General features: G+C 52.1%; 7 protein-coding genes across 7 annotated transcripts; 4 read left to right on the forward strand and 3 right to left on the reverse strand.

The window, feature by feature from the left end:
- Positions 1–741: 741 nt before the first annotated feature.
- Z519_07717 (uncharacterized protein) lies at positions 742–2,596 on the forward strand (the record flags this gene model as incomplete). The annotated part of the gene is made up of 3 exons (XM_016765449.1): positions 742–1,148; positions 1,386–1,542; positions 1,595–2,596. The coding sequence occupies 3 exons, from the start codon at positions 742–744 to the stop codon at positions 2,594–2,596; spliced, it is 1,566 nt and encodes a 521-aa protein (XP_016618418.1).
- A 234-nt stretch (positions 2,597–2,830) lies between these two features.
- Positions 2,831–4,251, reverse strand: Z519_07718 (uncharacterized protein; the record flags this gene model as incomplete). The annotated part of the gene is made up of 6 exons (XM_016765450.1): positions 2,831–2,951; positions 3,017–3,300; positions 3,409–3,515; positions 3,587–3,668; positions 3,731–3,856; positions 3,922–4,251. The coding sequence occupies 6 exons, from the start codon at positions 4,249–4,251 to the stop codon at positions 2,831–2,833; spliced, it is 1,050 nt and encodes a 349-aa protein (XP_016618419.1).
- A 396-nt stretch (positions 4,252–4,647) lies between these two features.
- Positions 4,648–6,170, forward strand: Z519_07719 (uncharacterized protein; the record flags this gene model as incomplete). The annotated part of the gene is made up of 2 exons (XM_016765451.1): positions 4,648–4,976; positions 5,054–6,170. The coding sequence occupies 2 exons, from the start codon at positions 4,648–4,650 to the stop codon at positions 6,168–6,170; spliced, it is 1,446 nt and encodes a 481-aa protein (XP_016618420.1).
- Positions 6,171–6,646: 476 nt separating this feature from the next.
- On the reverse strand, positions 6,647–8,732 carry Z519_07720 (uncharacterized protein; the record flags this gene model as incomplete). The annotated part of the gene is made up of 6 exons (XM_016765452.1): positions 6,647–7,109; positions 7,175–7,403; positions 7,462–7,616; positions 7,671–8,100; positions 8,157–8,520; positions 8,574–8,732. The coding sequence occupies 6 exons, from the start codon at positions 8,730–8,732 to the stop codon at positions 6,647–6,649; spliced, it is 1,800 nt and encodes a 599-aa protein (XP_016618421.1).
- A 1,090-nt stretch (positions 8,733–9,822) lies between these two features.
- Z519_07721 (uncharacterized protein) lies at positions 9,823–11,193 on the reverse strand (the record flags this gene model as incomplete). The annotated part of the gene is made up of 8 exons (XM_016765453.1): positions 9,823–9,965; positions 10,037–10,164; positions 10,215–10,321; positions 10,377–10,549; positions 10,620–10,780; positions 10,834–10,899; positions 10,955–11,006; positions 11,097–11,193. 8 exons carry the CDS (start codon positions 11,191–11,193, stop codon positions 9,823–9,825), a joined length of 927 nt encoding a protein of 308 aa, XP_016618422.1.
- A 631-nt stretch (positions 11,194–11,824) lies between these two features.
- On the forward strand, positions 11,825–13,892 carry Z519_07722 (uncharacterized protein; the record flags this gene model as incomplete). Its single annotated transcript, XM_016765454.1, has 5 exons — positions 11,825–12,247; positions 12,308–12,549; positions 12,597–12,963; positions 13,013–13,271; positions 13,333–13,892. 5 exons carry the CDS (start codon positions 11,825–11,827, stop codon positions 13,890–13,892), a joined length of 1,851 nt encoding a protein of 616 aa, XP_016618423.1.
- A 500-nt stretch (positions 13,893–14,392) lies between these two features.
- Z519_07723 (uncharacterized protein) lies at positions 14,393–15,754 on the forward strand (the record flags this gene model as incomplete). Its single annotated transcript, XM_016765455.1, has 2 exons — positions 14,393–14,467; positions 14,531–15,754. The coding sequence occupies 2 exons, from the start codon at positions 14,393–14,395 to the stop codon at positions 15,752–15,754; spliced, it is 1,299 nt and encodes a 432-aa protein (XP_016618424.1).
- Positions 15,755–15,983: the final 229 nt, after the last annotated feature.

A 15,983-nucleotide genomic window follows, 5' to 3' on the forward strand; every position in this document is an offset into this window, starting at 1 on the left:
CAATTTCGTCTGCCGGCACGGCATTTCACGTCCTTCCTGCTTCCCTATTTCTGCTACTCACACGCCATTGAGCCGCGACGGCAACTGAGCGTCCCTTGATTGTGGAAAGAGTACCGGCAATAACATAGCGCCACGATGGTCTCGGGACAATCTCACGCCCACAAAGGGCGCGCTCGTCTTGTCTGCCTACAATGCCATGACCGCAAGGTTAGATGGTTTTCGAACCCGGCTAAACCTGACACGTGGAGCAGTTCGCTGATTTGGCTTCAGATGAGATGCGATCTGGAGACCCGGTCCAAAGAGGGATTAGATAGTTGTGGGAACTGCGCAGAGGCGTCGAGGTTCTGCGAGTGAGTTGACATCTCTGCATGATGCACTTGAGGCAGTAAAGCCCGAGCTGATGGCTCTAGACCGCGGACTCCAAAACGCCGCAAGGGAAATACCAATGCTGCTCGCAAAGCTTCTGGGGCAGTTCACGGAAACACATACGCCCCAATTCGGCCAGCGTTGAATGATCAGTCCATCCGCATAGAGACGGTGCCTCAACCACTTCAACAACAGGCGCCTGTTCATCGACCCGACTCGACTGTGGATATTCCCAACTCTCAACATAGCCAATCCGCGGCTGAGAGTGCCCTGCCACCGCCCGAACTTGACGAGCGAGGCTCTCTCCAGCAACCGGCATTGCCCTCTGGCAACAACCCACCAGAAATCTCGTCTACCATCCCTTATACGACAACAATGGGCTATTTCGGTAACAGTGGAATCCTAAATTTATTCGAACCTGACTATCGAGGAATTGCATCCAATGAGCAAAGAGGCAGCACTCACTTCTCACTGGCTGATGCCGACCTCCCACCGCTGGAACTGCAGCAAAGCTTTGTCGACACGTATTTCGAGTACTGTTGGCCCTGGTGCCCGATCCTCGACAAGGCTGTCTTGTGGAATGACCTTGACCTCTCTCCGTCTCCCCTTCTGATCAATGCCTTGGCCCTTTTGGGAACCCAAGTACGGCCTCCAATCATGCGGCACGCAAAAGCTGCTGAGTATTACAACCGAGCAAAGATTCTTTTCTACACAGACCAGGAGAATAATCCCATTGTTTGCCTGCAGTCTATCATGTTATTCTACTGGTGGGCTCCGCGTGGGTGAGTCTGTAACGCCTTGTTTTGTTTCCGCCGGACACAACCCCTTTTTCCAGAAAACCACTCCTCTTTGGGCCCGCTTCCGATTTCACAAGATTATTCGAACCTTTCACCGACACTTTTCCCCCCAGAAATCCTCCACATGCATTTTGTTGAGATATGTTTTGTCTCGTTTTAACTTTCCTTGCTTGCAACGTTGTATGTTCATGGGTCAGTAACAATATTCTCGCAAACCACTAGTCCCGCGCTTGTTCATAAAGATGCGGCTTGGTGGTGGACTGGGATCGCAATCAAATACGCGCAACAAATGGGTCTGCATCGCAAGCCAAAGAATGTCCGCGATGTGGGAGGAGATGCAGTGCAAGGGCTGAGAAGGAGGATCTGGTGGACATTGTTTGTGAGTTGACCTGCCCGGGCAGGTAGACTGCCTGGACTAAAGATGAATGCAGGCCCGAGAACGATTGACAGCAATGTGCCAAGGACGACCTCTCACCATCAACCCCGAAGATTGCAATGTTCGCGAGGTGTCGCTCGAGGATTTTGGCTCATCTGAAGACCCAAGAGCGGAAGTCTTCATTTATTGGGTCAGACTCTGTGGCATCATTGGTCGCGTCAGCCAACATCTCTCACGCAACCTGGAACAGGCGCTGTTTCCAACAACTTTGGCAGAGGAACTCATTGGTTGGGCCCACAGCCTCCCCAGCCACCTAGAACTACCAGACATGGCCAATCGAGCACGAAAATTTAATCGCGATGTGTTAAAGCTACACCTGCCTTATCTGACTACCGTCACCATTCTCCACCTGAACTGGTCATCGCAGCATCCTTCACAGCCCTGGCCTGAAGCGTACACAGCTGCGGTATTGTCGGCATCGTGTGTCACTCGCATCTTCAGGGACTTCCTCGCTCGCGGGGAAATTCGGTTTCTGGGCGCCATCGCATGCTGGTACGTGGGAGTAGCCATCATAGCGCTCTTACAGACCCAGCGGATCGAGTGCCTGGCGGAAAGCGGAGCCGAGGACATTCGCATCTTGAGACTCGCCTTGAACGAGTTGGCGGGCCTGTGGCCCTCGACTGCCATTTTCGTCAAGGGATTTGACCGCCTGCGCGCATTCGAAAGCATTGGGGCGAGGCATGACGGGGGCGCAGCATCGAATCCGCAAGCGCCGCGCACAACAGGAAACACTGCGACTTCAAGTCTTTCGGACCTGAACTGGCCCCATGGTGTCGACTGGCAGAGCTACTTCCCCCACGTCACGACGAGAACCTGCGGGCTAGCAGGCATCTTGCTCGCGGAACCACATCAGCCGGAAATATGGGGCGACCTCTCCTGGCTGGGAGACGCCACCGCGTATTTTCAGGACTTGTTTGACTCTTCAGATGCGTTGCTAGATCCTTACCTTGAGAATCTATCAGCCTTGTGCCGAATTGATGACCAAGTACGCATCTAGAGCACGCCTGCTGAGAATCTTTGACTCCCACCTGAACTCGCGGTGGGAGACCATGTTATGTTATCCTCGCCGGAGATAGGGGGAGCTTGTCCGATCTATAATTGTTCAGTTCTTCCAACTAGGCCCCCCATAAAAGCGATTTTGCTCAATTCAAGGTACATCAATTTAAGACCCTTATAAATAGCATATTTGAGGCGGTGTTGTTCTTCCAGTAAAGCAAGATAATGATCGATTTTACTTTGGGAGATTAGCCAGAATCAGCTCCACCTCCTCGTCAACCGCCTCCAGTATATGGTCTGCGGGATATTGCGGCTTCCACCCGATCTCTTGACCGTGACGAGTCGTGAACGTGCACCTGTGGGCAAATTATCAGCATTCTAGCCGGCAACTTATGAATGACACCCCCAAGGCCCTTCTTACATTCCGCCAAGCTGTAAAGGAACGAGCTCCCGGGGACAACCCAAGCCGGAAGCCATGGCGTCGAGCGCTTGGTCTGTGGCCAGCGTCACCGCTTCATCATCGATGACGCCGCGCGTCGCCAGTGCGACCGCCATGGCGGAGTAGAGATCTACCCAGGCGACAGTACCCGACGAGGCGAGATAATAACCTTGCTTCCCGCTGCCAGGGTTTTCGCCTCTCATGATGCTTGCCAGGATCTGCAAGTATAGGGTTGTGTTATCGATGACATGGCAGACGGGCCAAACCTGTGCGTCTTTTAGCCTTGATAGCCGGCACATTTTGGGAGGGGGAAGAAGAAGAAGAAGGAGAAGAAGAAGATGATGATGATGATGAGGACGAGGAGGGCCACAAACAGTTTTTTCAGTGTCAACGCTATACACGCGGCGTGCAGCCTGCGCCGCCCGCGTAATAGCGACGGTTTGGATCGAGATTTGATTTCCGAAGCCTTCGCCCCGGCCGTCTACCGAAGTTCGAGTCAGTAGCTGCCCAGCCCACATGGATCGAGGGAGCCTGCAGCCGTGAATCACTCACACACTATGCATGGCACGAAGATGTATGTTGGGACTCCATGAAATTCGCCTAGTTCGATGATCGTGTTATTGGCGTCGATGGCCTATTCATCTTTGGATTAATGTCGAAGCCTAGTCCCAGGAATAAAAAGATCCCATAGCTTACTGGCTGGATTTGGGGAAGAGGTGGTATCTGAGACTTTTGGATGTCGTACAGATCTGCTTGGGTGTCCAACACGGGTTGGTCGACGGGGGCTCCAGCGTGGCTGGAAAAGATTTTGGCACCACTGGTCTTTGTAAAGGGTTAGGCCGATTTTGTGAAACCCAGTATGCTCTCAGACAAGGGGATTTACGTACATGCATGAAATGAACGTCTGTCCTCAAGCTTTTCTTGACTTGCGCGAGAGCTCTGATGAAGTACGCTTGCGATTCGGCGTGCAGCGCATCGATCAAGAAAAGAACGATTGTAATATTGTTGCTGACAACTCCTTCGTTGACGGCAGTCTCGTCTTTGACATCGAAATTGAGAGGTTCGGCCCCGTACTGTTTGACGGCATTGGCCTGTTCGTCTGTTCGTATGAGAGCGTACAGCTTGTCGTATGGTGGCAGACCGAAGCTCGACCATCGAGCTAGCAGCGTGCCGCCCAGGTAGCCAGACGCTCCGGTTACTAGGATTCTGTGCGGCATGATGGGAGCGGTTGATTTGAGGTCGAAAGTAGTATCAATGCCTTCGAGGTTGACTGGTTTAAATTGTAGATGTCAAATGCAAGCCAATGCGCTCAATCCGACCTCGAACCGTTTCGACCGTTTCGACCGTCCGCAGACGGACGAGGCTCGTTGTTTGATGAAGACTCCAGCCTCGTCGCTTCAACCAGCGTTCCAAAGAGCCGATTTGTCCGTATTGCCGGAGGGAACAGCCTATTGGTTGATGGAGCCGCGCTAGAAGTTTGTGCTTTGGGGCGATTGGGCTTCCTCGGGCAAGACAGGGAAAGCCAGAGCCCAAATGTATATATGAAATCAATAGATTTTATCCTGAGCTTTCTAACATAATTTGCCGCTCGTAACCTGGAACAGGACCCTGCCATGTCGAATCAAGCGCAAGCACTGGAGGATCCTGTACAATGCAATGGAGAACACAACAACCCGGAGCCAACATTGACGTACCTAGCAGCACGCCGTCTCGAGAAGATACGGAACAGCAAGCTGACACCGGCAGTTGAAGAAAAGGCCACCCTTTGCTTACTCGACTACCTTGGTGCCCTGGTCTCGGGGCTGTCTACTCCTTGGAGTGCCGCGCTCTTGAAGTATGCTCAAGGAGCGTCTTCAGGCCGAGGGGATGCTCATGTCATGGGCCTGAAGTCGCTTGTGTCGGCTGATGTGGCTGCTTTCACCAATGCTGCCCTCGCTCACAGGTTTGTCACTGTACGGGCGACACTGGCCTCTCAGGACGTTCGTGGAGCTGACCTATGGGCTGACTGGCTTTCGACAGCATCATACGCGATGACATGCACCTGGCAGCAGGTGCCCATATAGGCGTCATGGTGATTCCCACCGCGCTAGCACTTGCCCAGCGAGACGACTGGACAGGTGAGCAACTTTTGAAAGGCATCGTGGGTGGCTACGAGTTGGCTGTGGCCCTTGGCTCGGCGGTTCGCCATGCGGGCCTCTGCAATCCACATTTCCGTCCAAGTGGAATGATTGGAGCTTTTGGCGCTGCTGCGCCCGGAATTGTGGCAGATGCCAGTATGAGTACCAGCGTCGCCGCAAGTGCTTTGAGCTTGGGAGCCAACATGGGCGCAGGCTTGAACGAATGGCCTTGGGCCGGCGGAACTGAGATCAACACTCAGATGGGCATATGTAGCCGCAATGGTATCAGTGCCCTAGACCTAGCAAGAGCGGGCATATACAGCAGTGACACGGTATTGGAAGGTAAAGATGGCTTCTTCTTGGCCTATGGATGCGGTCCTGGCAGTGTAGAAGAGTTCAGGAATTGGCTGGCGACAACCGATCCTGGAGCCGGCATCACGGGCGCCAGGTTCAAGCCTGTGGCAGGTTGCAACATGATACAAACCCCTCTTGCTGTGGCTCTGAATCTCGCTCCACAAATACACGGTTCAGGTCAGAACATCGAAAGCATTGGCATTGTCACGACAACTGCTGCGAAGGATTATCCCGGCTGCGACAGCAGTGGGCCCTTTGAAAAGGTCCAGCAAACAAAGATGAGTCTACAATATGGGGTCTCGGCAGCATTGCTATTCGGCCGAATCGATGAATTTGCCTATATCCAGTATGACAATGGGGATTTGCAAAGTCTCATTCGCAAGTGTACTCTTGCTACTGATGTCAAGTACGATGGGGCCCTATCGAGAGGAGAGCAGCCCTGTCGCATTGAAATCCGGAACCAAGATGGGACAGTATATCAACATTCTCTGGCAGATGTCCCATGGTTGGAAGGGGAGGCCGTTGAATCCAGATTCAGGAAAGAAGCAGCGGCTATCTTTGATCCCAATACCGTGGATCAGATGCTTGGGGAATGTCGCAGGTTGAAGGATGCAAAGACATGTGCTCGTTTGTTTGAATTGCTTGCCCTCCAGACGTGGAGATGAGAAGGTAATACGTTTCCGATCCATGTTGATGAAATCAAAATCAGAAGACCTCCAAGCCAAGGCCTATGAGTTGCAGACTCTTTGACAAGAACCTATGAGCCTTTGAATTCAATCCTCTTCATCCTTGCGACATCTTTACGAACACTGGGCAGCATGAATGATATCGATCTTATTGAGCCTTGATGGCACCGTCACCCTAAAGTCAAATCTATGGTAGGATGAAAGCTGTTGAAAGTCACTTATATTCGCCAATGTAGAAAACAATATCGTGAGACGGCGCGTTAACTAACAGACCTCGGCGTCTTTCCAGGGCCGGTAAGATCAACTTTTACTCTTCGACAAGTTGCACCTTCTGTGGTTTCTCAGCACCCGACAAGCCTCAGCCAGCATGTCAAATACCACAGTGGTCTTTACTATCAAGGGCTTTTCCGTCAAACAACGGCTGAAGCAATTACCGCTGCCACGTTCCGGGCTGATCAGACTTTCTCAATGGCGTCTTTGGCCTTCTTCTCAGTCTCCACCACAACTGTCTTGGTTTTCTCGTTTTCCAGAAGCACTGCTTTCTCCATGGTTTTCTTGGCCGGGTCGACGTTTGGCACGAGCATGGCGCTGATGATTGCCAGAACCGCGAAACCAAGAGCCGTATAGTAGACCACTTTGTACGCTTGCACGTAGGCCAGTTTGACGGCAAACTGGCTGGCACTTATTATTTGGGCTGTAATCCCGGGAACTTTTGCATATGCAGTTGCTGTGTTCGCTGCCGCAGCTTGGATCAATAGCGTCAGATTTGAACTGACGAAGCCTGTACCGGCAATGGCATCTGCGATCTTCCCCGGTAGATTCTCTTTGAACTGGTTGTCGACGATTGAAGAGTATATCGCTGTTGCAACGGCACCGCCTAGGAGACGAAAGGTAGACAGAGCGCCAATGGCAATGCCCCTTAGCGAGGGTTAGGTTAGTAATTACACTTTTTATGAATCAGATCAAGCTCTGTCATAACTCACATATCTGCTTGGTCCTCAATGTTGAGTGACACCATGTTGAAAAGCATGTATAGTGGTTGATTGATGACGCAAGACATCAGGAATACCAGAGCAACTGCCTTGGCCTTGTCGGACACACCGACAGACGACAGACCGCCGACAAAGGCTACTTGACAGCATATGAATATGAGGATCTGCCACTTCTCGTGGCCAAATCTTGCACAGATGAGCCATACAGAAATCAGAGAGACTGTATCAAGTCAGCCATGAATCTCAGAATCTTTGTGTTGCAAGTGGTGCCTACTCACTCCAGGTGCCCCATGTGGTCAAATTTGCATAGACTCCGCGCATGATTGGATCGTCCGCAGGCACAAACAGGAGACCAGATTGACGAGGCCATAAGACCTGCATACTGTAGTAGAGCATGCCACAACAAAATCCTACAAGAACGAGAAGGTTGTATCTGAAGCAGACAGTCAGGCTAGATGGCAGTTATCAAGACACAGAAGTAACTTACCTTCTCCATTGTCTGAAAAGTTTTGGTGGAAGTAACGGGTACTTCAAGTTGGCGTTAAAAACCCAAACAAAGAGAAGTACGAGCAACATGAATCCCACAACAATGGGGCCAATGACTGCAGGTGACTTCCAGGGGTATTGCCTGCCTCCGAAGTTCAAGCCTACGAGAAACAGAGTGCAGCCAGCGATAAACAGGAATAAGCCGATATAATCCATTTCAGCAACCAACTTCCATCTGGAAACGCGGTCCTCTTTGTGCTTTGTTTCGAAAGTAGGGGGATGGTAGAAGCAGAAGAGAAAAATTCCTGCACAGCCGTGGAAGGCACACATATACCAATATGCACCTCGCCAGCCAATGCGTTCGTGGGCGATGAAAGCATAGGTTATGAGGGGGCTCATGAGGCAGAAAATACCGCTGGTACCGTATAGTCCTTTTGATATTAGCGAGATCAAATGACGTAATTGGATTCTCCTCTTTCGAACTTACCAAGAGCGGTCAGCCGGTATTTATTGGGAATAAATTCCATAATGCAAGCGAAGCCCATCTCCTGGAACCCAGAGCCGATTCCAAACAGTACACCGCTTGCAATCATCTGGCCAATACTTCGGCCAGTGGCACCGACAATGGTACCGATAAAGGCAATGAAAGCTCCACAGAGCATGAAATAGCGGCGACCGAATATATCGGAAAGGCGACCACCCACGCTCACCAGAACGGCGGCACCGAGCCCCCACGACACGTTGATCCATACATAGTCTGGGTCGGGACCGAGTTCGGCATTGATATAAGAGGCCGCTGATGCTGGAATCAGTAAGGTCATTTCATAGGCGGTCAATTGACCACAGATAGCCTACAAATCACGTTGTTAGCGGTATGCTTTTGGCAGGAGACGACGGGACCGACCAAAAAAGCCAAGATGGTTTGACGGTTGATGCCTTGGAAGATCTCGTCTTCAACCACCACAGTTTGGTCGTCACTATCAGGGCTGACCTCCGATGTTGAGGTGTGTTCGACATGGATATTGCTCTGGGTCTTTTCACCTACTACCTGGAATTGCTCCATTCTGGAAGTTGGGCTGGCAGGAATGATATCCCAGCTCTGGTCCCCCGCAAGGTCTCAGGCTGGGTGCTCTGGGGAACTTATAATCCGGGGTATCTGACGAAGGGTCTAAGACATGAGCAAAACTTTACCTCCATGCGGCACTCGATGAGCGCTTGGTCGGTGGTACTACTTGGCCCCCAACACCAAATAGAACTTTTTCGGCATTCACGTCGGAGGGCCGGTAGCTGTGGTCCAATTATGGCTCGCAATGATTCATTTCGCCACCAGTTTCAATTGGCTGCTCTTGCCGTTACGGTGATGCGGCTATTTAGAGCCTTCGGCCTGGCTTCAACCGCTTTGCCAACCGCGATGCCGGGGTGCCTGGACGCACCGAATACGGATCAGGGAGAACAACCTTGCGTCAACTCATGGAGTGTCGATTGATGTGGAGCTGAAGTGCTGTCCACAGGACACAAGCTGTTTTCTGGCTGTTCAACATCAAGCCAACCCCAATAGGGAAGTCTTTCCCAGAGAATTTGCATCCATTATAACGAGACATTGCGAGCGTTCGGCCGAGAGTATTCTTGCGACTGCGCATCGCAAGTGCTAGTAGTTCAAATGTGCCAAGGAAGAAGGTCTGGACGCTTGCAACCCGGCTGAAGAACACCCAGTCCAAGATATCTCGGTAGCGAGCAAGAAACGGTTGACACCATGACGGAATTGGGAGCATAGCCTTCGTTGAGTATCTGCCTGCCAGTATCTGGGAATCACAAGGGAAAGGAGAGAGGCGAGGCTGAGGGACTCGACTACGAGGAACAGGGTACAAGTAATGGCTCTGTACTTGTAGCTCAAGCGACAGGAAAGAGGTGCTTCAACGCTAGTGCATGAATGGCCTAGCATATCACGTGGTTTTGTCATGTGACACCAAGTTAAGGACCCCAGAGGAACCATGGAGGTAACAAGTAATGCATTCTTCCTGTCAGTTTTTCTCGTCTTCAGCCATGTCATTCAAACTCTGCATTGTTTTTGTGCTCCTTATGTGGTCAATAAGGTTCATGCAATAACAGCAGGAAAGAGTCTCCGCGGCAGATTGCTGTCAGATTTTGATCTCCTAGCTCCACGCATCTCCCCTCGCAGTCACTACGAGCCTCTGGAACTTTTGCAGCCAATAGTTCTCGTCCGTCCAGTCATCTTCTTCGGCGTCTTTGAACCCTTCCTTTGCAACTGAGTATGGCACAATCACGAAAGAGTGGCCTAATACCTGGGTCAGTGTGGAAACTCCAAGGTCGCGATATATATGATGGCAAGCGCTTGCGATTGCTCACCGTTTATCCCTTTGTCGCATGAGACCCTCATAATTGCAGCGACGCAGCTGTCCACTGCCGCAAATTCAATCCCCTTGGACAGCATTGACTCATATGTCGCGGCAGATTGTATGACTGTGCGCACATAACTGTCCAGAATTCAGTCAAATTTCATAGGCCCAAAGGTCAAACGGCTTACTAGGGGGCAATATATGCCACTCTGATCCCCTGATGGTATGAATGCCTTCTGACAGTTCTCATGAGGCCTCGGAGGCCGAACTTAGCGGTCGAATACTCCCAGCTGCCCTATTTGGCCTGTGAGAAAGGCTCAAACAACTGTTTCATAGGAGAAGGGGATCACCAGATTATCCACAATGCCAGCAATACTTCCGATGAAAATAAAGCAACGATCTCTAGGAGCATCCTGTGGACACCGACGGAAATAGTGGACAGCTAGCTTGAACGTGTACAAAACGCCGACTAGATTGATGTCGATTATATGGAGGCTTGGTTTCGTCGGTGTGGAAAATGGGTCTGAACCAAGCAAGATGGGTTAGTGTATCCTCCAGATGAACAGTCCAAAGAGGCTGGAGTTCCTTCTTACCTTCCAATTGCATCAGAGGATCACCCGCTCCCCTTCCAACTCCTGCGTTTGCAATCACAATATCAAGCGATTTCTCAGGAGATTGCGAGATGGCGGCTTCAAACAATCGAACTTGATCATCCCAAGATCTTGTGTCACACTTGACGAAACAGACATGTTGCCTTGAAGGGACAATTGATCAGTCTTGCGTCAACTCGGTGGTAGAAAGCCTTACGAAGTCAGTTCTGCCTCAACCGCTTTTCCCTTGTCCTCGTTGATATCGCAAAAAGTTACAAAGGCCCTGATTGTCAACTCGTCAGTGTTGCGTGCGGTCGTGAATTCCGTCAAAGGCCTACCCTGCATCGACAAATGCTCGGACATATGCCTCGCCTAAGCCGCTAGCACCTGCTTAAGTGAATATGAATGCGCTTGAGTAGATAGATGGGATGCAGCCCAGGTCCTGACAAAGGAAACGTTGCGTTGGGGCTATTTGCTTACCCCCCGTGACAACAACACTCTTTCCTTTGCACTGACTCTTGTCGGGGACAATGCTGCAATCCACGGGCCCGGTGTATTCATAAGGTTGAGATGCCATGTTGAGGTCCGGATATTTTGTTTTTGAACTATGACGCTGCTGACTTTTACCTTGATGAGTTCTGAATGCTAGGAATTGCTCGCCGGCTGACATATGAAATGGTAAGAGTATTTGTGTCACGACGTGGTTGGAGTAAGGATGGCACTGTTCATGATTTTCCCCATACTTAACGCTGCCCATCTCCGCACTCAGAATTGGAAATGGGACGGCTCAATACTGTCGAGTGGCAACTTGGGGGACGACAATCCCAAATGGTGCGAAACTGCCGTGGTCGAGTTGGTGCCGCGGCAGTGACTATCCAGTAAGAACTCTGCCGAACTGACAAGGCTGACGGCTACGAGAAACCCTCAACAACGGGAATACTCCCATGATGCAACGCCAGCCTATTGCTTCCATGACACTCGCCAGAGTCTTTCCCGGCCTCGGTTTGCACGAAAATGGAAAATGCCTATTGGATGCGTTAGAAGATACGATGGATGAACAGGCGGAAGAACACCTGACGGCGACGGAGAGGAGCAAGACCCGGGTTAGAATATAGACTGGAGGTCTCGAACGTTTGTTGGGCCCCAGGCAAACACAGAACGAGTTGCCTTGACTTTGCTGAGGAAGAAATTAGACATCCCTTCCAAACATGGCTTTGACCGAGGAGCAGTTGACACCCATTGCGGCCGTCAGCCCAGGCGGAGAACAATCAGCCACCCACAAAGTTCTGGACGGACATCTGCCCTTTGAAGACGTGGCAGCCAAGCAGAACGTGGCAGACAGCTCGAAATCACTCTCATCGGAGCCGAATGGGTATTACGATACTCCCTCAAATAGTCGATATTCAATCCCTATGGGTGAGCAACTGGCTTTCACTCCTCGCCCACTTCGAGTCATTACAGTGGGCGCTGGATTTTCTGGCCTCATGATGGCCCATAAATTTCAACATCGCTTCCCAGAAATGGATAAAATGATCGACCATACCATCTTTGAGAAAAGGAGTGAGGTAGGCGGGACTTGGTTGGTCAACACATACCCCGGGGTTCAATGTGACGTCCCATCCCATATCTATGTAAGTCTACCCCCTTTGCCAATATCCATGACCAGTGAAATTGAGAGATGCCTTCTCCAGGCATTTCCTTTTGATCCAAACCCAGAATGGAGTCGGTTCTACTCAAGTGGGGCAGAGATCCAGGAGTACATTGTCAAAACCACCAAAAAGTGGAACCTGGATCGAGACATACAGTTCAACTCGACAGTTAAGAAAGCGGTCTGGGAGGAGTCGCGAGGGCAGTGGTGTTTGACGGTGGAGCACGGTGGACAAAGTCGACAAGAATGGGCGGATGTCCTGATATCCGGACAGGGAGTCCTTGAGTGAGTACCTCGCTTGACTAGAGCATCGCAACTAATCATTCCGTCAGTACCTACCAATGGCCAACAATTCCTGGCATCGAGAATTTCAAAGGTCAGCGTGTGCACTCGGCCGATTGGGACCACAGCTACGACTATTCCCACAAAAGGATTGCGGTTATTGGGAATGGATCCTCTGGAGTCCAGATCGTGCCTCAAATGGCCAAACTTCCTGGGACGACAGTGACGAATTTCTGCCGTGGCCCATCGTGGATCTACTACCGGGTGCCCCCGTCACAACATCTAGGCAAATCAGGGAAAACCGGCAACAATCCACCGTACTCGGAAGAAGAGAAGAGGGCTTTCAGAGAAAACCCCGAAAAGATGCGAAACCATCGCCGGGACATGATCCGGAGAACGAACAAGGCGTTTCGAATGGTAAGCAGCTAGGCATGCTGGTCGCAGCATTTCTGACACAAGGTTGCAGTTCATCAAAGACTCGGCAGCGAATCAAGAAGCAATGGACCTCGCCCGGGCGCAAATGAGCGAGAGACTAGGACACGATCCACGGCTATGTGAGATGTTGATTCCAAAATGGTCACTGGGGTGCCGCCGCATCACCCCTGGTGAGGGATACTTGGAGTCATTTACCCTGCCGAACTGTGATATTACGCAGAGCCCAATTGTGCTGATCACCGAGGACGCAGTCCACACGGCCGACGGCAAGGTGCACGAGGTCGACGTCGGTAGGTGCCTCTCTGTCGCTTGGTGGTTCACTAGCAACACGATATACTAATGATTATGTAGTGGTGTGTGCCACTGGCTTCGACGTGTCGTTCCGCCCGAGCTATCCGACCATCGGGCGCGACGGGGTCGACTTGCGCGAGAGATGGGCTGACACCCCCGAATCGTACTTTTCCATTGCCGTGGCCAACATGCCGAATTACTTCACCGTGTTGGGCCCGAACGCGGTGGCGGGCCATGGGTCGCTGCTCGAGGCGATGAACTGGAATGGCGACTACTTCGTGCGATGGCTACGCAAGATGGCCGAGGAGGACATCAAGTCGTTCGTTCCCAAGTCAGCTGTAGTGGAACAACTGAACGTATACTCGGACGAAATCCACAAGTCGCTTGTGTGGACGGCCCCCTGCAAAAGCTGGTACAAGCGCAACCAGGTCAATGGGAGGGTCACGGCCCTGTTTGCCGGCAGCGGCATGCTGTACAAGCGCATCGTGGGCGGGGAGCTGCGCACGGAGGATTTCGAGATCGAGTACCGCAGCAAGAACATGTTCAGGTTTCTGGGCAATGGGTTTACCGCTTTTGAGCTGGATCCGGAGACTGACTTGGCCTGGTATATTGAGAAATGAGATAGACGACGCCACGATACGACAACAGTGGTGGGCGGGTTCCAGATTCCATTAGCCACCGAAGCACCACTGGCATAGCTAGTGATCTATGTACACACCGAGGGGAGAGATACGAGGCGATATCACCCAAGATCGAGAGGGATTATCCAGGGTGCTTCCAACCAATCCAGCCGCAAATCCACCTCGCCAGCTCCTTGTTGTTCTCTAGCTCGAGATCCGCCGCGGGAGCCTTTCCTTGTCTTTCCCTTGCTGCCGCTTCGATCCCTTGCATGCCCCACCGACTGTCGCCATCTCTCCCAAAATTTCCGAATCGAATCGAACCAAAAAAGAAAAGAACGTGTCATCCATTCACCATCCCTCGCGTCCCAGCAGAATTCCCGATCTTGACCGCCCGTCACTCAAAAAGGTATTACATGGGCACCCTGCTCCTCCCCCTGCCTGCAGTCCATCTCTCTGTCCCATCTCCTCTTCTCCGCCTGGACCTCGACATTGACAGAGCCATGGCCAGGCCAAAGGCGCCACTGTCTAACTCGCTCCCCCCTCTGGTCTTCGGGACCGCCACCTTCAATTATCAGGTAAGGCGACACCTCGTCCGTCGAGGCTGAATGTAGTGTTGTGCCTGACATTGGATCCCGCAGTACAATGTTGACCCATATGCATTGGGTCCAACATCTCTGGTTCAAAAGGCTCTCGCCCAAGGAGTCCATGCTTTCGACACCTCCCCTTACTATGGACCAGCGGAAGAGATTCTCGGGACTGCTCTGGACACCGACCTAGTCCGACGCCATTATCCCCGGGATCAGTACTTCATTCTCACAAAGGTTGGCCGCATCGCCGCTGATGCCTTCGACTACTCCCCGTCTTGGGTCAGACAAAGTGTCCAGCAAAGCTGCAAGCGTCTCAGGACCAATTACCTCGACGTGGTCTATTGCCATGACTGCGAATTTGTTTCGCCACACGAAGTCCTCTGCGCAGTACGGGAGCTCCGTCGGATTCGGGACGAAGAAGGCACCGTGAAGTATGTCGGCATCTCCGGTTACCCTGTGTTGGTCCTCTGCGAGCTGGCCGAAATGATTCTGCGAGACACGGGAGAACCGCTGGACATTGTTCAATCGTACGCGAATTTCACTCTCCAGAACACTCGGCTCCTGTCGGACGGTCTCCACCGTCTGGTCAACGCCGGCGTGGATGTCGTGACAAATGCCAGTCCCCTTGGAATGGGTCTGTTGAGATCGACTGGACCTCCCGTGGGTGCCATGGGCAATTGGCATCCTGCTCCGGATGGGCTCCGACAAGCCTGCATTAACGCGGCCAAATGGGCCGAGGCCAGAGGGGAAAAGCTCGAAGTTGTCGCGGTCAGATTCGCCCTGGAAAACTGGCTTCGAGAGGGCGCCAAAGGAGGTGCCTTGGGTAGCCCGCTGGCTAACGCCGACACGTCTTATGGCCACGCTCTCAGCCTGCCCCGGGAGAGACTCGGGGTCAGTGTCATGGGTGTCAGTCGGGTGGAAGAGCTCGAGGAGACGATGCGGGTGTGGAGAAGCGTGCTCGACGGTCTAGCCGACGACCTTGACGCCGAACCCGGGACAATCACCCCCTCGGACGCGGTCAGTGATCACGAGTGGTCTCTAGCGCGCCGTCAGACTATCCGCGAACTGGCCAAAGGGATCCGGGGCGTCATCGGCTCTCAGTGGGTTAACTACGCTTGGGCGTCCCCTGATCCCGGCTTTGTCAACCAAAGAAAGAGGAAGGACGATGTTGTGATGGATGAGGTAGAAATTGCTGCCGCTCCCGACACAACGATGCCCACGCCACCCTCGGAAGCTGACGACAATGGGAAACCGACCGACGTACCTCCTTTGTGACCTTGAAGCATGATTGCCCCAGTTTGGCAGATTTCCGGAAGAGGACGCTAAGATCGTGGCAAGACTCATTCACTACTAATATCTCGGCGGTTACGACGACAAGTCTCTACCAGTATTTCATCCACGTTTCTATCAAGAAGAAGAAGAAGAAGAAGAAGAAGAAGAAGAAGAAGAAGAAGAAGAAGAAGAAGAAGAAGAAGAAGAAGAAGAAGAAGAAGAAGAAGAAGAA

Source organism: Cladophialophora bantiana, assembly GCF_000835475.1.
Source record: "Cladophialophora bantiana CBS 173.52 unplaced genomic scaffold supercont1.11, whole genome shotgun sequence".
Taxonomy (NCBI): domain Eukaryota; kingdom Fungi; phylum Ascomycota; class Eurotiomycetes; order Chaetothyriales; family Herpotrichiellaceae; genus Cladophialophora; species Cladophialophora bantiana.